Source organism: Branchiostoma belcheri, unplaced genomic scaffold (genome assembly GCF_001625305.1).
Source record: "Branchiostoma belcheri isolate BF01 breed outbred unplaced genomic scaffold, Haploidv18h27 scaffold42, whole genome shotgun sequence".
NCBI classification, from domain to species: domain Eukaryota; kingdom Metazoa; phylum Chordata; class Leptocardii; order Amphioxiformes; family Branchiostomatidae; genus Branchiostoma; species Branchiostoma belcheri.
This window is the reverse complement of record NW_017804043.1, coordinates 153,628-175,490: the sequence shown is the minus strand read 5'-3', so window position 1 is coordinate 175,490 and position 21,863 is coordinate 153,628. Positions and strand designations below refer to the sequence as shown.

The following is a 21,863-nucleotide window of genomic DNA, read 5'->3' as shown; positions in this document are numbered from 1 at the left end:
CTTTATAATATAGTAGAGGGGATTCATTCCTCAAGCTACCGACATCTTGCACACGCAGTCGTCCCTCAGTAAGACATCTGGAGCCGCATGGTTCCCGTTTAGAACTTTTATTCAGCCTGTCACACAATTTGTAAGCTTGTCGACTGTTTTCTACACATGTGCAGAGCACAAATGGCTATATTGGTTGACAACATTTAATATTTTCAATGATGTCAATGATTATGTTTATAAATTGATCGTATAATTTGTCATTGTTTTCTGGCTTTTGAATAAGTGGCTCCATCAAAGTAGTCGTCGTCTTAGAGCTAGCCTCTGCCAGGCTTCAGAAGCGGCTGGCCATGGAATGAGTACAGAAATAGACAGATAACATGCCGGGAAAGTTGGAGAGCGGCAAACTGTACGTCTTAAGCGGGCCACCTCCCCCGACATGTTATCTAGCCATTTGCTCAATTTCTATTCTTTAAAGCCTGGTAGAGGTTTGTCTTGAGCCCAAACTACGACATGAGCCCAAACCCTTACCCTAGGATGCGATCCTCCGCCCTGCCTATGAGCGTGTGGTAGTGTTCTATCTGTGCAGTAATATCAAACTACTAGTACTATATCTACTCTTTCCAACCGCCTCCCGAAGCCTGGTAGAGGCTATGCCTTACCCTAGGATGCGATCCTCCGCCCTGCCTATGAGCGTGTGGTAGTGTTCTATCTGCGCGTCCCTCAGCTTGACGGCCAGGTCCTGGTGGAACCGCTCCCACTTGTCCTGCAGCCCGAACAGGCCGGCCTCCAACGCCGTGTTGGACACCGTCTTGGGCCGCAGGTGCTCCGGTACGCTCCCCAGGCGCCGGTGGTCTTCTAGATCCTGAGGAAAAAAACGAGAACAGATCTTATGAAGCAATTAGCCTCCGGGCACGAATTTGCAATAAACTTTTCACTTAAAAAAGGAAACCTATCCATCTGACGTTAAGTGCTTATACCAACAAGCTATCAACCAGTGTCCCTGGACCCTCTGAAATTGAATACCGCTACATGTTCAGATGAACGTTCAGTCAAATATGAGAAAATTCGTTGCTGCGTGTGGTCCTAAAAGGTCCTGAGAGAAAAAACAGAACAAGTCGTTATCAAGATTTAAAAGAACAGTCCGGCTTCCAACGCCGTGTTGGACACCGTCTTGGGCCGCAGGTGCTCCGGTACGCTGCCCAGGCGGCGGTGGTCCTGAGGAAAAAAAACGAGAAAAAGTCGTTGTGAAGATTTAAAAGAACCCCATACACACGATTTAAGTGCCTACCAACAAACTATCAACCATGGAATAGAGAACAGAACAGATGAACTTTCAGTCAAATATGAGAAAAGTATTTGTTGGACGGGGGCCGGTACCAACTTCCAACAACCTTTGACCTGTTACGTCACATTTCTGAAAGTCTGCTAGACGGGGGCCGGTACCGACTTCCAACCGGTCACAAATTTGATGAGTTTGATCTATCTTAGTTAAAGTTGAACCCTTCTTCATATTTCTTTTATTAATGGACTTGTAATTGTAAGGACAATTTTCAAAACGTTTCAGTTAAAAGATAAGAGGTTTATGTCGGTATTGAACCCAACCGCGCTGTGAATTCTGGCTTTGATCAGGCCGTGACCTGGGCACTGACCTCGCTGGACGGCGCCGCCCAAAATATCCCCAGTCGGCCGGTCTTACGTAGGACATTTCAGTCTGGGACGTTTATATCGACACGGGACTCATGCTGTGCTATGGCCATAAGGTTAGCTTCGTTTCTGTTGACACGAACGTCGCTTGTATATGTTTTACTAGAATTCAACTAAGTCTTAAGAAACAGATTACTTTCAGAACGTCATTTGGTCACCAATTGAACTTATGTTAGTTCTACTACTACTAATACTGTATTTGGAACCCCTACTATTCTAGTGATGCGTTCGTAATCATTATAATCCTTAAAAGTGTGTACACATTGTACGTTTTTTCCTGGATTACCCTGTTTAGTAGACGTGGATACCTTGCCTGTCTGGTAGATATATTATTTTCCATTTGGACAGCTTTACAATGTGCATAAACCTAGTATAGCCCTGTCTGCTAGTCCGTTTATATGTCTCCAATATAGCCCTGAATGTGCTCGTACCGTCCTATTGAAAATAGACAAGATATATCTGGAAACGGAACATACTTGCACGTACTACTTATGTAAGTGTTCCGATACCCAGAGATATTGTTTTGGGGTGAGTTTGTTTCTCTCTCCCTCTGTGTGTGTGTGTGTGTGTGTGTGTGTGTGTGTGTGTGTGTGTGTGTGTATGTGTGTTTGTCTCTCTCTCTCTCTCTCTCTCTCTCTCTCTGTGTGTGTGTGCGTGTGTGTGTGTGTGTGTGTGTGTGTGTGTGTTTCGACCGAACGACCTGTTACACCTAATCTTTGTACATTTAATTGCAGGAGTTGTTTAAAGCTTTCTAGTGATGATGCCCCAGCTGTGCTTGGTGGCAACAAGTTTCACTCTACGATAGTTCTTGGAAAATACGAGTTCTTAGACACCTCAATTCTTTGGTGATAACTCTGATATTTGAAGACATGAATGTAACATATTTACCTGTAAGTACAGGGTAGCCTGGGCCTTGTGTTCCAATATTTTATCCACACTTTCAGTAAAATCCACACTTTCAGTAAAATCCACACTTTCAGTAAAATTTGTTGTAACATATTTACCTGTAAGTACAGGGTGGCCTGGGCCTTGTGTTCCAAGATTTTATCCACTGCGTTCCTGGCTGTGTTGATCTTCCTGAGCACCTCCTCGGGAACCTCCAGCCGGGGTGGGGCTGGCTGCTCCTCGGTGCCGCATGGCGACTCGTCCCGAGGAAGGTCCCTCAGTCGGTGCGGTGGGCAGGCATCGGGCTCAGACCTGAAGTGTGGCCTGTGTTGGGGAGAAATGTTACGAGTATAATTACACTGTGTTTAAAGCAGTGGTGACAATTTCCTTATGCTGTTCCCGTGTCAAAATCCCTCAATAGATAATTATCTAATTTCTACTAAAAACACAAAAGTCACTTATTACACAAAACTTGGGACATATATGTCACGTTATACCTGTGCAGAAGAAGCCAAATAAAAACAATAACTATGGATTTTTATAGCAGATTAGACATTTTATCTTATGCTCTTCGATGATATTCTCCTTTTGTCATTTCCAATCATTTTCCGTGTATGCATTAGATGTCATTTTTGTGTTGATGCTTTTCTACATCCTCTGTGTCAGTGACCTGTGTCACATCGGTTCGAACTCCGAAGTCAACAGAAGTGATCTGTGTGACTTGAAACTGGACAGTGTAACCTGACGTCCCATCCTTGACACACGTCACCCCTGTCCTGTTAGTTAACCCACATGACAACAATGTTGACACACACGTCATTGAGAAGGACCTCCCGATCTGAGCTGATGCGATTATATATCTGTGGGCTATCAGATCACTGCCACCGATATGTGTACATTTAGATATAATGTACCACCGCCCCCGCCTCACTCCCCCTCCTTCTAATTCTCTTGAGTGCTAGTGGGGCTACAGACATTGTATTCAGGACCTTCCCACGACTGCTCCCGACTACTCCTCAACCTTGCAATGTCGGTACTGGGTTTTGAGTAGTCTGAAATCCGTCCTATTCTGGCTCCAGTTCGATTCTTTTTTCTACATATCATAGTTGACTGGTGCCAATAATATATTTCTAGGGACTAGTAGGCTTTTAAGCTATTTGTCATTTTTTACACACACTCAGTTATTTAACATTCGCGAATGACAATACAAAAACTTCAGGATTGCATAAACACGTACATGTACATGTACTGAGATATAAACAACTGGATCATTTTTCTTAGCAAAAATACTGGATCATTGTATCTAGTTTCAGGATATTTTTATATGAATACAATGTTAGGTGCTGTTTCTTTTCCGCAAAATATATTGTGTACCTTAAGAGCTGCTTACCAAACCTTACCAACCTTAAATGTAAAGGATCGCCATATTATATTGATACCTAAATATGTACATCTACAAAACCGGTGAAAATGAAACTGAAGGTGAGAATAAAAACAAACTTGGATTCCTAATAAAGTCCCGGTCCCGTTTAGGACGTGAGAATTAGACCCCCCGCGGAGTTTATGACCCCCGCGGCGACAGGCGGCAGGTGGTGACGTCACCCTGCTGGGTGGATATCAACCCCCTCGCCAGGCATGCTGGGAATGTTATCAGTAGTCCTTATAGACTCGTTAACCGTTACAACATAGCCTCTACCAGGCTTCTGGAAGCGGCTGGAAAGAGTAGAAATTGACCAAATAGACAGATAGCACTAGCATACTCTCCAAGCAGAGGTTTGGGTTTGGCTTATTTTTGGCGTGTTATAAAGCTTTTTATCTGGCTTTTTTTGCACTGGTATCTTTTTTACGCCAACCCATAATAAACCGTGAACTTTGTGACAATTATAATATGATTGTATGCATCAGTGCAATTCAGCTTGTTGCACATGTACCCATGCTGCGAGGCTGATTTTCTTAATAAAACTGTAAACTGTAAATAATCTTTCTGGTGCCAGAAATGACACATCGTATGTCTATCACATTGACCACGTGTCTTCCGGCTATTGAAGTATATGGTGATGACTACTATGTCTGAGTAATGATCTATTCTTCGATCAGTGCCCCATTTTCAATGTTTCCTGCAGGGCAACATTCTAGGCCAATGCTATCTCACAAATAATATTGCTGCGACGATATATTTGAGAGCTCTGATTTGAGATTTTAAAAAAAGCCGCGCACTCCATGATTTTAAGACCAGGTCACATGAAGCCATGTTGAAGGCAATACAGTCAGCAGCCAAATCGAAAAGATAAATACAGACGTATTGTTTACCCTACATCGTTTCTATTTTATGTACTATCTGTAGTATCTGAATGTTTTTCGTTCCACAAAGTTCACGGTTTACTATGTACCTATTTAAGTATATCTAAATCTGAAGTACATTGTTGGCATAAACGACCGCTGGCGTAACATAGGAACAACTTACCGAAAATTTCAAAAGTAAAGATATCTATTTGGATTTTCAATTGTTTAGTGCTCCTAATATCCAAAACATAACTACGTGTTACTAGATAAAATAGTTTCCTTGTTGCTATGTTTTCCAACTTTTTATACCGATCAAGACTACGAAAATCACGGAACGTAGTGTTTCATTAAGAAACCGATATCAATACAAGAACATTTGCCTCCACGCGTACCGGTTGACAGTTTCACCCAACTGCGACCAGATCTTATCAAAACAAACGTGACATTACGGGAGCACGTGGTGAAGTTTGCTCAAGATGGGGAGGGGGGTTAGTGTGTACTCTCCAAGTAGTTTGAGTTTTGGTTATTTTTCCGTGTTTTTAGTTTTTTTATCGGGGTTTTTGTTTGCTCTGGTACATTTTTATTTACCCCAACCCATAAAAAAAAGATACCAGTGCAAGATAGAAAGCCCGCTAAAATTAAAAGCCTAAAAACATGCCAAATATGAGCCAAAACCCAAATCTCTGCTTGGAGAGTAGTTAATGTGATGAATACAGTTGTTCTGTCCTTCAAAACTATTAATTCTATACTATACGTATTCTATACGTATCTACCAAAGACAATTCTTCCATGCTGTATCTGCATTAATCGTACTATCAAATATTACAGTTTTCCAGCTTCTTTTGTCATCTCATATCAGTAGTCTGTTTGGTATGCGTTTTTCAATTTTATAGAAAGAATGCATGATATAATCTCATATATATATATATATATCTGCCGTATGATACTATATTATAGCAATGCCACATGAATGGAGCCTCCCTGATCAGTGAAAGTATCAGTCACTCCCAAACAACTTTCCAAACTGTTGTCGCCGTCAATAGCATGAATATGAGCTTCAAGCAGATGTAACTTATTATGGGATAATTCTAAGCGCTTTATGCTTATTATGGCACCATATAGTACCCAATGAAGGAGGAGGCTAATCTCCAAGCAGATCTTTCGGTGGCAAGACAGTATCCATTGGCCAGAGGAGTGTCCATTAGCCATCGGTGGCTAATGGACACTCCTCTGGCCAATGGATACTGTCTTGCCACCAAAAGATCTGCTTGGAGATTAGGAGGAGGCGAACTTATAAAAATACGATACTAGAAAAGAGTACTAAAGGTTGCAAAGATAGGTGTAAGACACTAAGAATGCGCCGTCAGTAGCTAATCTACAAGGATCTGGCTCACTCTCAGCATTTTGCGATTATTTTTGCAACATTTGGTACTCTAGGAAATACGGTAGGCGAACACATAGAAATACAATACTAAAAACAGGTACTAAATGTTGCTAATATATTGAGCTGGACCCTTGTATCTGCTCAGGGCTTGTCATAACTCCATATGTCCGGTTTATGTCCGAACCCGGCAGGACGCTCACATCTGTTGTGTTGTGACGTTCTGCCGTAAAAGGGTAAGGCACAGCACAGGCGTTACGTCATGGCTTTTCAGACGACCGTTATCAAACGTCCATACTTTTCGAATGTTTAAAACACAACCAATCACATCTACCGTCCGTACGATAGATGTTAAAGACAGGTTGCGGTCGTGCAATTTGTCCAGAACGAAATCGGAATGGCTGAAAGGTTTTGGTGTCGTTTTATTTTAGCGTCCTGCCTGCTATATTGGCACCGACGCAAGGATATATATTTATGACATTGAGTGAGAACACTTTCAGGGGAGGGCATCAGATGGTGTTTACAAATAGTAAAGTTTTAAGCGCGCGTTTTGCAATGGAGCGACTTTTTAAAACGCTGTGTCAAACAGAAATAGGTTAGAGATGAAAAATCCTACCTGTTGTCTACTTCGGCTGAGTGAATATTTCCTTCATCTACAAAAGATCTCCCCTCCTCTTGTTCCAGTGGGTCTATCCTGTCAATATGGTCTCCCCACGTCTCTCCGGGCAGCAGCGCGCCACTCAGCTGCAACTCCTCGGCGCTCCATCGCCTGTCGCCCGAGGCCGCGGCCAGGTCCTCTCGGTGGCAGGACTGGACGGGGCCTCGTCTGGGCGGGCCTGGGTGGCTGCTCTCCGGCGGGCTCTCACGGCATCGGCTTGTCATAATCGATCAGCAAGCAGAGGAGAAGGCGTTTCGACATCGGGCGGGGGGAGAGGACAGGGGCCTACACTGCTACTGAGCAGGCCCAGTCGGTCATCAGGGAGGGCGGCGGGCGGAACAGTCCACTGTGGGACAACAGGAGGGGAGGACAGATCGTAGAGTACATTTTACAACCCAATATTGCAATGGGACAACCCAAATTGAAGGCACGTATACTTGTGACATCTATAGTAAGATACTACAATCTGTATATACGATGAAAAATGTACTGGTAGTGTGACCCTTAAATTCATCATAGCTGCAGACGCATTGAACAAGTTCATGAACTAAGATATCATTATGCATGCATGTAACGTTGCATATACTATACCTGTGTCATTCAGTCTTATCAGATTATCCTCTATATGATTGACACAGCATTTACATTGTTTTGTTCTTGTTAACATTCTTAACATTTGCCCCCCGGGGCCCGCCCAAAACAAATTCACTGGCAAACGCTAAGCATATAAACCACACCACTGAGAACATTATCGGATGGTTGAAAGTTTGAAGCGCATAAATGATAATGATATTGAATTATGACGTGGAAGTACAGAAACACTTCTTATTTGTTGTTTCGACAGAACTTGATCTTGAAAATTGAACATGCCGCCAAGTCGGTGCTGTAGTAAATAATAGTTTGACGCGCTCTCGAAATTCGTTGAAAAAAAATTAATGTGCATGATGACAAGTCTTAGCACCAGTGCCAAGTGGACTGACTACAGTACAGTAATCTCCAAGCAGATCTTTTGGTGGCTGCAAAGACAGTATCAAATAATTGGTCAGACTGTATCCATTTGCCAGACAATTCAATACTATGTTGCCACCCAAGCACTCTTCACAAACAGATACAGCCTAGCCAATTTGTTACTGCCTTGTATCATTGGTTTATTTCAAACACAATACTATACCAGCATAATATGATACAGTACACAACGCCATCGCTTCGATTTAAAACGTTTAACCGTTTTTATATCGCTAAAATTGAACGTCACTCCGTGTCATAAAACAATATATTACACATAGCATATAAACATTAGGATTAAGGGCTGACAAACTATATATGATTATTTACATGCCTTTACAGCCACTGAAAGATCTGCTTGGAGATTATGACTACAGAACATCCCCCCTCCCCTTTAATGGACTCGTCTCTCTGGCGAGTGTTTCTCCGGTCAGCTGACCTTGTCTCACCATTTAGGGAACATCTCTCACAGGGTCAAATATGCAGACAGATCAAGTTACATACGATCCAGGGCCCGGGTAGATTTTCTGCGGTTCCTGGTGATTTTCCGTTTGAATTTGGAGTTTTAGTAACAGTAATTTTCAAATTAAATGTATACTTTAAGTTTGTGCTTATAAACCTGCATTTCCCCTCTGGTCTCTCAGTCACTGACGAAAGCTAGTGGATACTAGCTGAAACGTCTGACGTTTTCAAAATCATATCCAGTTGCTTGAGTAACTGCTTTTTGGCGTAACTGTGGTTATATTTTAAGTTTTCTTGCGTTGATGAAGGTTAGACATCCAGGTAATGAGACACACAAGGAAAATGTAACTCAGACGATTGGGTAGATTATGAAAATTTATTCAGTTGCTTGAATAATGTGTATCCTTGTGTATCCTTTTCTTGGAAATTATTTTGTGTTGGTAGAAGTCATTACGAAAGGAGAAAAAAAATACGCAATATGTATAGTGACCCTACAGCTACAGCCATTCCCGAAAGAGACGGATGACGCCACAAACTATCTGCCAAAATTTAATCCACTGCTCAATCGTGAATCGAGTCACGTGTTATCAGTGTGTCGTTTATTCGCATTGCTGTGATCGGGAGCTTAAAATGATACATGTACTAAAATTATTATTCTAGTTATTATGGGTTCACCACACCACGAAGTGGTGGTGAATCCATATTGCTTTTTCTGATGTTTCTTCTCCTCCTTCTCCTTCTCCTTCTCCTTCTTCTCCTGCCATTTTTTAAATGGATTCAGCTTCTTCATTTTAGGGCCCGAGGTCCTGAAATTTGGTATGGAGGTACAGTGGGCAAATACCCCTGGCCCTAGGCGTTTTTTAAATTATTGTGATACAGGCTTTTAGAATGGTTTTATTTGAGTTTTTTGGCTGTGTTATAGCAAATGTATTACTGTGTTAGTGTGCCTTGTTTACCACGTTTGGGCATGAGTCATCACAATGGAATGCAGGGCATCAACCAATAGGCATGCAGCTTTCCTCTATTCTTCTTGCTGATTGGCTGTTGGGATTTAACTTGATTAACAGACTGCACAGAGCATTTCCACCTGCAGAGAGCATTTCTTGCTGATTGGCTGTTGGGATTTAACTTGATTAACACCTGCACAGAGCATTTCCATACTGACAGTATGTCTGTATTCAAGTGTTTTGGTAGGGATTTCAAGCTTTCCTGCTCCAGCATTGGAATGCGGGGCATGGACGTTTTTTATTTATTTTGAAAATCAACAGTTTGCATTATGCAATTAAAAATCCTAACCAATAAAGTAGGGAATAGCTATCCAACTGTTGTTTTAGTTGTATTTTACTTCATATTATAGTTATATCAATGTAAATCATTGTTTTCCCTTGTGTTTCTCATTCTTTCCCTGCCATGTCGTAAAATGTGGTGAACCCATCGCTGTATTTGCTCCAAAGCAAATATTGGCCTTTCTAGTTATCTACCAATTTGCGTACTTTGACCATTTAACTCCATGCATAGAAAGAACTTTATTGCACGACAACGCTTTGACCAATTAGACTAGAGCGTTGGATGCGACAACAACGCCTCGCAGCGGTCCAAGATATAATTGCATTCCCGGAAGTAATCTGATCCAACATGCTCGATAACTACTCAGGATTATACCCCTAAAAACATAGAAAAACTTCATTGCTGTAGCATACAAAGGTTAGAAATTCTGCAAAAATTATACTTCATGGTGTAAAAAGAAAATTTTGAGAAAAGAATAACGTCGTCCCTGGGTGGGCTCGAACCACCAACCTTTCGGTTAACAGCCGAACGCGCTAACCGATTGCGCCACAGAGACATCGCTGAGGAAAGGCGAAAACCAACAGCTATTGTACGATCTGTACATATATTTTCTTTATAGATGAGTTCAGTTTGCATGTTTTATCTAAATTTATGACAACCTTACAGAAATGTTTTATAATTTTATGGTCTTAGTTTAAAATGCGATTTGTTGAGCAATTTTGGACTGAAACGAGGATTTGGTGATCCCGATCTTGATCCCAGGGTAGTTTGTCACACCGCCTTGGGCACGAGACTGCGGGAACAAACCAACATGGAGTTGAGTACGGAAGTGCAGGAAGGGCTGCAGCTATGCGGGGATTCGGCCCAAATCAGCGACCCAGCCTTCAACTTTCTAGTCAAGTCAGCCTGCGAGACACTCTTACAGGGCAGGCAGCGAGACAGGGATGTTTTAGGTACGTTATAGTAATCTCCAAGCAGATCTTTTGGTGGCAAGACAGTATCCATTGGCCAGAGGAGTGTCCATTAGCCACCGAAGATCTGCCGGTACTCGAACAGGGAGGAGCACTTCTTTTCAAAAATGGTGGCTAATGGACACTCCTCTGGCCAATGGATACTGTCTTGCCACCAAAAGATCTGCTTGGAGATTACGTTATAGACCGATTTGCACTGAAATCGTGAACCGCGAAACGCCCCCCTCCCCCAAATTAGTTAAGATCTTTCAACCTTCTTTTTTTACACCCGTAAACCTGTACACCTGTAGTACTATGCAATATATAACATAGTTTCACTGAATGATATCTGATCTATATTAAGCTAGCGCCCTTGAAGCATGTGTACATGGTGGTTTTTCCTGTTTTGATCTATGAAGCATACTTATAGTATAGTGATACTGTGTTGTGTGAACATGCTAGACTAATCTCATGCTAATGCATGAGATCTCTAACAGCTCTAAAGCATGTCCAAGCAGATCTTTTGGTATCCACTTGCCAGACAGTTACCAATGGTCAATGATAACTCTCTGGCAAAGGGATACTACCTGGCCAATGTGATACTGTCTTTGCAGCTGTATAAGCGAGTATATAGATAGGCACAGCCACCAAAAGATCTGCTTGGAGATGTATGGCCATGTATGTGTGAAGAGGCTATGCTCATGCTACATGTATATGGCCACTGATGACCAAATTCTGACCAAACCTTGCCGTCCCCACAGATGACCCCAGTGTTACCCAGGCTGACCCTGCTGTACTGAAGCAGGTTTTTGCTTCTCTCACCACCCTGTTACTGGAGGCTGCCAAACACAACACAGACTCAACTAACACAAGGTAAGGACTCAGGGGGCCCGCAAGCCCTTTTCCGTAGAGCTTAATCGGCCGTTTTAATTCTACGTAATGCGTTGTAGCCACTTGGAATTTATCGTAAAGCGTAATCGAGAGGTTTCCGAATTCAGCGTAGAGCGTTGTCGGGACCCCCCCCCCCCTTGCAGGCCCTCACTCAGGTACTGGTAGATGGAAGTAGATGTAGTGATGTGATAGGTGCTTATTTTACCTGAAAAATCTGAAAATGAAACATAATTCAGAACTGACACCAAAGCCAGCTTTCTGCCGACTGCATATCCATAAAAAAATTTGCAAATTATCAAAAACTTGTTTTGTGTTTCTACATTTTCACTTTGGCAGGCAAGACAACAGGACAATATTGTATTACATTATAAGTAAATTGATGATAACAATCATTCATTCTCATTCATTCTGCAGTTCCCTTCTTGAAGACTGTAAGATGAGTCCTGATAGAATAGAGGCCTTTAACAATGTCTACATGGTAAGTTCATATTTGTAATCATTTGCTGTATGCATGTCATTCTGATTTTCTTACAATTTCAATTTGTTGTTTTTCAATAATGAAGGGTATTTCTTTCTTTCTTTTTTCAGAGTAACAGGACAGAACTTCAATCTGTGTTGAGTAGGTAAGTGCACTATGTTATGTCCTTACCTCCAAGTACAAAGGTTTTGTTTTTGGTGTGTTTGTCTGTTTGTTTTTGTGTCCATTATTCGAATAGCGTCACAGGAATTGAGGGAGAAATGGTGTAACCACAGACTGACAATAACTGACAGTGGAATAAGTAGTGCAAGAGTTTGCTGGGGTTCTTATTGATAAGTAGATGCAAAATGTTGTTTTTAGTGACATTCTTGTTTTATTTTCTCCACTATTACAGCACAGGCAGTGGTTTTCCACACATAGTGGATGTAGACTGGAGACTGGACTATTACATAAAGGTACTGTAAATTCCACTTTTTTGTATAATACAGTTACTGTAATTTTCCTAGTGTTTCATGTTGACAGTTGAAACATCTGTAGTCATTCCTGCTTGCAATATAATGCTTACAACTTGGGCTGCTCTAAAGGTTTAACATTAATTAGCTATAATTAAGTGCATGACTTTTTATATGCTAAATTTTATGTATCACAGAACAACCACCTGGACCATGTGAATGAGCCAACTTATCTGGTCACTCTCAAGACTGAGGTAGGTTTTCTGATTTTTGGTGATCAGTATTACAATCATGCTGAAATATTTGTGTCATAAGAACATTATTTTACTATGAACTGCCAACTTAGTGAAGCTATTGACTAATTAAATGTCAATTACTAGATTACTTTAAGTGCTCTGGAAAAGTGGAGTTTCCAGTCTTTAATGACTGTATTTTTTTCTCTAGGAACCAGGAAGTTCTGAGTTGAAAGATGTTCAGTTTGCCTGCACAGTGGAACAGCTGCAGGTAGTGTAGTGTAGTCTTTCTCAATTGGTGGTTTTTGCTGTTGGATAGAAAAGAAGATTTCGGTGGAAATTGAAATGAGCAGTTAGATTTTACAACTGACTTGAATGGCCAAGGGGTTCAACTGGCCAGGTAAAGAAATTACTTGCTTATGTTCTCATTTAGATGTAACATTTGTTCTTGTTGTTTCAGGACATGGTTGGGAAACTTAAGGATGCCTGCAAGAGTATGGAGAAAGCCAGCCAGACATGAGTTTCTAATAAAAGGGCTCACCTTTTTATAGTAGCATTCCAGCTTACATGTGCTAAATCAAACTGCTCAAACACTTCAATCTCATTTGGAAATTTGATCAATAGTTTTGCATCAGCTGAAACAATGAAATAATAGCCACAGGCAAGGGTGACCCTAGCAAAGAATGGTTGTCAATGAAATGTGCTGCCGCATACACAGCTCATTCAAGCAATGGAAGAAGCTGGCTATTCTGTGTTTCTTTTGAATTTTGATCAATGATTTTTTCATCAACTGGTATTTCATAGATCTAAGTACTATTGGCTTATGATATTGATTTATAATTTAGAAATAAAGAAAACAAAATTCAAGCTGTGTCTTTTAAGACACTCATCCCAAATGCCAAATATGAAATAACAGGGATGTTATGAGAAATGATAAAAATGTTATCCCCAAATTTATAGCTCTAATTTACATATACATGTATGCAAAATTTATTCATCTTAAAACATGTACATGTTGGCATAAACAAGACAGCGTTTCTAGTGCTGATTGCTACAAATAGCAGACTTCTCAATTTGTAAAATTCTTACTAGTGTACTGGGCAATTTTATTACATGTACCTTGAAATTCTGCTTCAATATTAGTTATCATATGTTCTCACTTAGTTCCAGGTATATTATTGTACAACACTACACAAAGCATTCTTTATGCTACATGTATAAGAAAGACAAAGACACTTTTGTACAATAAACCAAATTGTTTAATCTTTGTACCATCAGTTATATACAATGTGTTCTTGTCTGCATTTTGATATCATTGTGCATTAGCAAACAAACTGGGGTAATCCAGGATACAAGTTATGTATGAATGTACATGTATGCTATTCTTTTACATAATGTGATCCTTTTTTGTATTCTATCCTTTGACCATCTGACACACATAATTCACATACATATACTTGCACTTGCCCACATTTTGGGAAAAAGTGTTTTCAAAAATGGAATGGTTTTTAACGAACAGTTTTGTTTTACACAAGTGTTCTTCTTATACCTGTATTGATAAAGTGTAAAGGTCAACTACATAAGGTGTTTATTATAAATAGCTAAAACTTAATGACAAAGAAAGAGTTCTACCACATATTGCACCCTAACATAGTTTTTCTGTCTACAAATGTACCTTTACATCAATGCCACAGGAGTCTGTAAGTTGTTTCCAAGTACGGAAGTATTGTTTTGGGTGGCTGAGCTGTGGGTTTGTGTGTCTGTTTGTCTGGACAGGGTAAGTTTCTACCCAAATCTTTTTGTGACACAATGATATACTAGTATAACACAAGTTAACAACTGCCAATGCTGAGAGTCAAAACCTCCCAACAGTACACTTAAGTGACAGAAAGACCAAATAGATGGTAGGGGTAAAATAAATACATAAACGTTCCTGTCCATGAATACAATGACTTGTGGTTTAAGCTCTATTTTGCACTGCTGCCTTGTCATGTCTCCACTAATTTTGTCTGGTTTCTTCTTACATCATTTATGAATACCATTTTCTTCTTAGCTCAGCTTAGGCCCTAAAAAGGCCCCAAAATCTATACAGCAACCTTTTCTTCTTCCCAGCTTTCTTGGGTAATATCTAATATAAAAATAAGCTCTAATCACCTATTTGTTGCTTGCTTAACTGAAACATGAAGAAGATCAAACAGAACCAATTAAAAGAACATAATGCTTCACTGTACATATACAGACCAGGGTCTAAGCCAGAATAGTTCTAAAGCTTGATTCTTAAGGTTTGCCATCTTTTGATGTAGGATATAGCTTCGTGAGATTTGAGTTTTAAAGACTTAATAAGTTTCTTCTTTTTGTTGGTAGCTTTGCTCACAAACTTCAAGATTACTTGCTCTAACTGAAATAATATTATGTGCATAGTTCTGCCATAAGAAGCTGGATTGTTAAGCATAAGGGGGCTAGGAATGAAAATTGACAAAGCTTTTAAACCTTTCCACGAAGCCCATTGTATGCTGGGCGATGTAGGGCACCATGGGTAGCTTGACTTCTGAGGTACCCATAATTCCCTGCATTTCCCATCATGCAATTTGACCCTTAAAAGGCGTACTGATAATGTGATATGGAAAGTTTTGAAAAGTGACAAAAAATGTAAAAAAAACATGACTTTGTCATGATTACAAACATTTGCTCAAATTTTTTGTTTAAATAGTTAGTAAACATCATGTAGGGACAAACCAACTAACCAAACTAAAGCAAGTGAAGCTAGAGATTCAATACTTCCAAAAGAACTAAAATACACGACTTCAGCATGTAACGTTACTAACTTCATCCATTCACATGTCATGATATTAACAACTGTGGTCCAGTTTCTTTTACCTATTGCTCTCACTTTGAACTTTTTCTACATCATTCATGGCACCCTCAATATTCTAAACAGCAAAAACTTTGACTTTGCCAAAGGACACCAACTTTACAGTACACAATATGAATGTACATGGTATAGTAGTAGGGTCAACAGAAAAACTGATCCAGTCTGGTATAAACACCCTTTTTCTCCAGGACCGGACCGTTTTTTCCGCCAACCCAGTAGTAGTAGTAGTACTGATCTTCAATACACATTTTCTCAGTACAGTACACTGTGTTACCGAGCACTGTAAGTCACAATTTTGCTCACCGCTACTGTGCCACAGTAATATCTACTACATATGCAGGACTTTTTAAGTAGCCTGAGTTTTAAGTCTTTCCCAGTTCTGAAAACTAGAAACTACTAGTAGTTTTTGGCTACACCTCAAGGGGCGGAGCCTGTTGCGATTCTGGCATGAAGAGAATCAGAGACAGGTGTGTTTCTTTCCACCAATCAGAGGGGTGGAAATAAATACGTTTGAGCATCGTTGATAGGGCTTTGAATTTGAGCAGAGTTTGTCATACTAATAGAATCTGGTCGGTATTAATTACAGAGATTTTTTTCAGAGCTAGTGCACTAATACACCTTTTGTTTAAAAAAATCTGCCTCATAAATAGTATAGTCCTCTTGTACCTCAATGTTTGTACCCCAAATGTCCCTATAATTAAATAATCTTAAATGTATCTGTAGTTCCACAGAAATGAAATAATGTGCCCATCCCTAGCTGTATGGCTCTAAACCATGGTACAGATGTATTCTTAATACTCTGCCATCACCAAAGCTGCAGTACACAATAATATTATTACATATCTAATCTTAAATAATTTATCATAAAATACTTTGTGTAAAGATGCTGCCTATGTGTATACTGTATGCTGCCTAGATAGAAATAGACTGCTAGTTGAATGTGTAAACCTAAACACCCTGAAGACATGCTTACAACTTGGTAGCTAACAACTTGGTACCATTTCAGAGAGGTATGTTCACTCTCTACTCACCTGTTGGTTGTTATTAATTTCTGTTAAAAACTGTAATGTTATCCGAGGTATACTAAGTCTTATAGTTGCCATTTTGCATTATTTACATGGTGATAATGCTTTGTGCTTTACCAAGGAGGTTTTCTTTTAAACCTCCTTGGTTTTACATCAGCTTTCAGGGGATATTGTAGCTGGATTATAACGGATCAGAGTGAAGAATTAACCAACTTAAAATATTGTTCTAGCCCACTTGTGGTCTACGTTGATATTTTAGCGATTTGTGTATCAAGCTAAAATCAAACTCTGCAAACGCGCTGCTATTTCGGAATCGTCGATATGCTTATTTCTCCTTTTTATTTTGAGTCGGCGAGTTTTTGACCTGCTTCTGTCCTTTGACCTGCCCTTTGATCTGCTCTTTGACCTGCCCCTGACCCTCCCCCTGCCGACACAGAGTCATCCGGTGTCCCCCGGAACGCCGCCGTTTGGTCGCTCCTGCGCCTGCGCACTGGCGGGAGACGTGCTGCGCAGGTCCAATGCTTCAGTCGGCCCTGAAAAATATCAATTTGCTTAATTTCTACTAAAAAAAGTATCCGTAAATATTTCAGAATAGCGCATATAGTGTCAGTCTACAAGAATATGCTGTCAAAGAGACTTGTCTATTGACGGCGGCAGGTATAGACTTCCAACGACCTTTGACCCATATCCCAAAGATCAGTGCGCGACAGAAAAGCGGGCCGAAGACCAATAGACATGCTCAAAAATTTGGTAAGCTATCCCCTTGTGTTGGATTGCTGTCAAAGCGAAACAGGATTGTTAAAAAAGAACATCCTTTCCAAAGTTTGTCTTATTCATCAAAGACCAGGTTTGCTTAATCTCCAAGCAGATCATACGGTGGCCAGGCAGTATCCATTAGCCAGAGGAGTGTTTGTGGCTAATGGACACTCCTCTAGCCAATGAATACTGCCTTGCCACCGTGAGATTAGGTTTGTTACCTTGATTGAAATTTTGGCAAGCTCGTAGCGTCCCATTTCCAAGCCGGTGCTGGCCGGACAGTTTTATAGAACGAAAAGTATAATATAATAGACAGCAAAGCACAAAAAAGTTGAAAAAATTAATACTGGGAAGTATTTGCGTATATTCTTGATATAAATTGTTGATTTTTCAAAGACAAATTTTGCTACCTGTAGCTGTCTGTGGTTGTGATGACGTAGAAGCCGTGGTGACGGTTTCTGCCGGCGCATGCTCCGTGGTGGTGCTGCTACTGCTGCTGCCCTCCCCATTCACACTGACTGCCGGCTCGCCTGACTCCGACCTCAGCCGTTTACTCGGGTTCTCTAGAACACGGTACGTCAGGGGGAGGGGACCGTTCTGGAAACAGACAAATTTTGGTGAGAGCAAGGACATTATATCTTGTATAATGTCCTTGGTGAGTGCAAAACTCTATTACACGTAACCTCAGAGCAGGTCTTTTGGTGGCTGCAAAGTCAGTATCAAATTGGCCAAGCAGTAGCCATTTGCCTCCCCAAGCAAGGTTGACGTAAATAATTAAAAGTACAAAAAAGAGAGTCTGATAAAACGCATAAAAACACACCATAAATGAGTGAGACTGTTTCTTTCGTACTTACCCTTCTCCACGTGTAGATATAGGCTATGTCCATGAGTGTGTAGTCATCCTTCAATGGCTCGTCTCCGTACATAATCTCAACCTGAACACAGAAGAAATTATTATGTTCGGAAAAATTTGTTACCGTCGAAATTTTCCCTTATATGCAGTTTAACCTGAACGGAATTAGAATGGAATAGAAAAGACAATAAATTATGTTATCAGTATTTTTTGCGATGATAATCCGACACGTACAAAGAACGGATTGCGAGTGGGAAATCGACCTCTGACCTCCTAAGATTTTGACTTTGGAACGGCATTTGGGCCTGGTTTTGGATTACGTCAATGACTTGATGACCTGGTTTTGTAATTTTGTTATTATCTACTTTTGTTAGCCACACGTCCTTATTATGTTCTTCAGTGTTTCTAATTTTGTACCCATGTTATGTTATCTATGTACCTTGATTTTACATGTTGTACCGTTTTGTCGTTAGCTGACCCCCTTGGAAATCAGCTTCATAGCTGTAGGGGAAAGCCTTAGATGAAATCAATAAAAAATAAATAAAAAAACAAAACGTAGTTGCTGAACTTACCCTGAAGATGGGCGGCACGTCGAGCTTGTTTCTGACGAACTTCCTGAGGTGGGAGACGGTGACGGCAGCCGGGCAGTTCAGGAACCGCTTCTCCGGGTAAACTACGTCCTGGAGAAAGATATGGTTATGTTTAATTTATTGGTTTGTACTGTTTCTTGATCTTGTGTTGTGAGTCTCAGAATTTGGCTTAAACAAAGTACGGATTTTGGACACGGAATCGGACGACTAGTACTTTACGAGAGGCCGTATATATCTGGGTCCACCCACGGCTAACCGGGACGGCAGAAGGTATCGACTTCCTGGTGACCTTTGACCCACTCCTGACGTCACACATACCAAAGATCAGCGCGCGTCAGGAAAGTTGGCAAAGGCCTGGAGATTACACCTTACGGATGAACATTTTTTGGGAGTTTTATCTTTTGTGTTGAAAAAAGGTAAAGTTGCCTTACAGTTGCTTTAACGTAAACTAGGAAAGGTGATTAAATTTGGCACGTACTTAAGGTATAAAAAAACGTCTTACGTCTGTTTCTCCGTTCTTCCGTTTGCCGTCAGGTTTGGGAGACGTGTCCTGCTTGTCCTGTCTCGTCTCCGTCTCGTCCTTTTCCTGGTCGGATTCAGCAGCCGACGCCGCTTCAGATCTGGGACGGGTGGAGACACAGACAACGTCATCAAGGGGTACGATTCTGTCATTTTTTCCATGCACCCACTCATCCTATTTTGCGTGAAGGCAAATTGGACCCTCTATGGCCGCTTAACTCCCTGGCCAGTTATCCCCTATTAAAATTACATAAGACCGTCCCTTGAACGCCCATTCTTCTCTGTAAAACTCCAGTGAGAGAATAAAAACAGAAGGGAGGCACTAAAGCTGATAAGATGGTCCCTTACTCTCTTTGAAACTCCAATGACAGACTAAAACAGTTGTCATTTTTGTCTCTTTATCGATTTCCATTTACTTTGTACAACCACTACCACCGGTCGCCTTAGGGGCAATGACATTTCTCCCTGAACGTAATTCCCTTCGAGGGGCATAGATGTAGTAGCCTGGGTACCATCCTATGTGTATGCTTAGGGAGCGAGTATGGGAGCCAGGGAAACAAATAGGATGGTACCCAGGCTATAGATGTAGCTGTAGATAAATAAGAAGTTCCCTTACTCTCTGTAGTACTCGAGTGACAAGCTGATGTGCTCGTCAGGAGTGTAAATCTGCAGGTCCTCCACCTCTCCTCTCTCCTCGCTGGACGCCGCCAGGTCCTGGTCAGGACACTGCCCGTAAAAATCACGCCGTCTTTTCATCTCATCTGGAGGAAAAACATTTCTTGTTTTTGTTTGTTTCGCATATCCGGTAAACCGCCTTTAGGCGTAACACACCAGTTTTTTACATGTAAGTACAAGATGCGTAAGACCGGACTGTAAGGTTTGAACCACTCACACCGGGAAGGTACTTTTTTCGATAAGTACGGTGGGTTGGGTGGTGGGTGGCTCTCCCCAAACACGGGGCCTCCATTTAACGTCCTATCCAAGGGACGTCCCTAACCGAAGCTACGTTATCATTTCCACCCGAGTTTCTTACCTTTGAACAAGTTGGGCACGAGCTTGTATACCAAGGACTGTAGGGTCTTGTCCGCTCTGGAAAACACAATGGTGGATAAAACAAGTAGTTCAACGTATGCTTTAACTCAAAACTTCACTTCTCAAGCTACAGGACTACTAGTAAATCACTCAATCTACTTATGTCATGTCCCGACTCCATATCTATGTACCTTGGCCAATATTTATTGTAGGGCTTTAGAAAAGAGAGAAAGAATTGTGACAGACAGAAATGTACATCATGCCAGTACGCCATTTACGTTAATATTTATGTAGTCATAGGAATAGACTTAGAATTATTGTAATGATCACATTGTCAATGTTGCGATGCATTGTACCCTGTACAACCGTCGAGCAATAAAGATGATTCATTCATTCAGCAATGCAAAAAAAAGGTAGAAAGACTTGTGGGACTCACCGTATATTGAGCAGGGGCCGAGTCTTGTGAACTTGTACATCGCAGACGGGACAGTACTTACTGGTGTCCAGGTACTTCACGATGCATGTTTTGCAGACTGGAAGAAATAAAGAGAAATTAAGATTCTGTCTTCTACTTTTCGTAGTGGATGCTACTTTACTTTTCGTAGTGGATGTTACTTGGAACAATTCAATGTGTATTTCATTACCTAACATGTCTAACATTCATCGACATGTTTTGTTATGTTTACCTTCGTAGAAGGAAAACGTATTGTTGTTTCTTCTACGAAGAAATAAGGTTAATGACCTGAACCAGAAATCTGTCACCATGGTAACTAGTGTTGGGTTACATAATGTTGCAATTTTATAGTAGGAGGGATTTAGACTCCTGTCACCATATACGTGAATGTGTTTGAGTAAGAATTAACAGAGCAGATCATATGCGAAGGTAAACATTATGCTTTGCAAATGTTACCTTTCTAGTTTGTTTGTTTGTGTGTTGAACTTACAGGAGTGTAAACACTCTATGATGGTGTTTGTTTGTTAACTTGTGTAAACACTCTATGATGGTGTTTGTTTGTTTGTTTGTTTGTGTACTTACAGGAGTGTAAACACTCTATGATGGTTGTTGCGTCGATGAAGTACCCCCCGCAGATCACACACATGAGGTGCGGGTTGAGCTCCGTGATCGGGAGGTGGGTGGTACGGTGCATCTTCCCGTGCGCGTGCGCGGCCAGGCTTCGCTCTCGTTCCCGCCACGTGTGATCACCACGGCAACCGGACTGGTGACGTCAGCATCCGGGGTATCACGGCAACTTGTGAAGAAGGGTGGTGGCGCTGTCGTCAAGAATAGTCTGTAAAAATGTAGAAAAAAGTCAATCATTCATAATTGTTTGACTGCTTATCACGTGTAAAATGCACAAGACACGATGAACAAATGAAGGACCCTCTAACTGAGAGCATTTGCTTGGAGATTGCCGTAAAAAGACCATTTTCCCCTAGCCTCCTGTGCAGCAGCCTGGTTACCAAACCTATTATAGCTCCCGAGTCCTACATCCTCTCCGCAGTAGGACTCGGGAGCTATAATACGTTTGGTAACCAGGCTACCTGTGCAGATCTAG

General features: G+C 41.1%; 2 protein-coding genes, 1 non-coding gene and 1 pseudogene across 3 annotated transcripts in view; 1 reads left to right on the top strand and 3 right to left on the bottom strand.

The window, feature by feature from the left end:
- The window catches only part of LOC109478111, a 9,482-nt pseudogene extending 2,279 nt beyond the window's left edge, over nucleotides 1-7,203 (bottom strand).
- Nucleotides 7,204-10,138: 2,935 nt separating this feature from the next.
- Nucleotides 10,139-10,212, bottom strand: Trnan-guu. The gene has a single exon. It is a non-coding gene; the product is annotated as a tRNA-Asn (tRNA).
- Nucleotides 10,213-10,425: 213 nt separating this feature from the next.
- Nucleotides 10,426-13,752, top strand: LOC109478032 (COMM domain-containing protein 3-like). The gene is made up of 8 exons (XM_019779485.1): nucleotides 10,426-10,609; nucleotides 11,368-11,479; nucleotides 11,912-11,975; nucleotides 12,086-12,120; nucleotides 12,370-12,430; nucleotides 12,625-12,681; nucleotides 12,872-12,931; nucleotides 13,121-13,752. The coding sequence occupies exons 1-8, from the start codon at nucleotides 10,468-10,470 to the stop codon at nucleotides 13,178-13,180; spliced, it is 591 nt and encodes a 196-aa protein (XP_019635044.1). The 5' UTR covers nucleotides 10,426-10,467; the 3' UTR covers nucleotides 13,181-13,752.
- Nucleotides 13,753-16,538: 2,786 nt separating this feature from the next.
- LOC109478114 (polycomb complex protein BMI-1-A-like) overlaps nucleotides 16,539-21,863 on the bottom strand; it is a 27,233-nt gene continuing 21,908 nt past the window's right edge. Inside the window, exons 2-10 of the mRNA XM_019779600.1 lie at nucleotides 21,344-21,596; nucleotides 20,744-20,840; nucleotides 20,309-20,364; nucleotides 19,892-20,036; nucleotides 19,259-19,376; nucleotides 18,739-18,846; nucleotides 18,168-18,248; nucleotides 17,724-17,910; nucleotides 16,539-17,090 (exon numbers count right to left, since the gene is read on the bottom strand). Of these exons, the coding sequence (XP_019635159.1) occupies nucleotides 16,996-17,090; nucleotides 17,724-17,910; nucleotides 18,168-18,248; nucleotides 18,739-18,846; nucleotides 19,259-19,376; nucleotides 19,892-20,036; nucleotides 20,309-20,364; nucleotides 20,744-20,840; nucleotides 21,344-21,455 (999 nt within the window). The 5' untranslated portion in view covers nucleotides 21,456-21,596 and the 3' untranslated portion in view covers nucleotides 16,539-16,995. The remainder of the gene's footprint in view (nucleotides 17,091-17,723; nucleotides 17,911-18,167; nucleotides 18,249-18,738; nucleotides 18,847-19,258; nucleotides 19,377-19,891; nucleotides 20,037-20,308; nucleotides 20,365-20,743; nucleotides 20,841-21,343; nucleotides 21,597-21,863) is intronic.

What these genes read in the sequence shown, in the direction of transcription:
- LOC109478032 (XM_019779485.1), top strand. Translation starts at nt 10,468, where the DNA reads ATGGAGTTGAGTACGGAAGTGCAGGAAGGGCTGCAGCTATGCGGGGAT. An exon ending in GCGAGACAGGGATGTTTTAG is followed by an intron (nt 10,610 to 11,367) that starts GTACGTTATAGT and finishes CCGTCCCCACAG; the next exon opens with ATGACCCCAGTGTTACCCAG. An exon ending in GACTGGACTATTACATAAAG is followed by an intron (nt 12,431 to 12,624) that starts GTACTGTAAATT and finishes TATGTATCACAG; the next exon opens with AACAACCACCTGGACCATGT.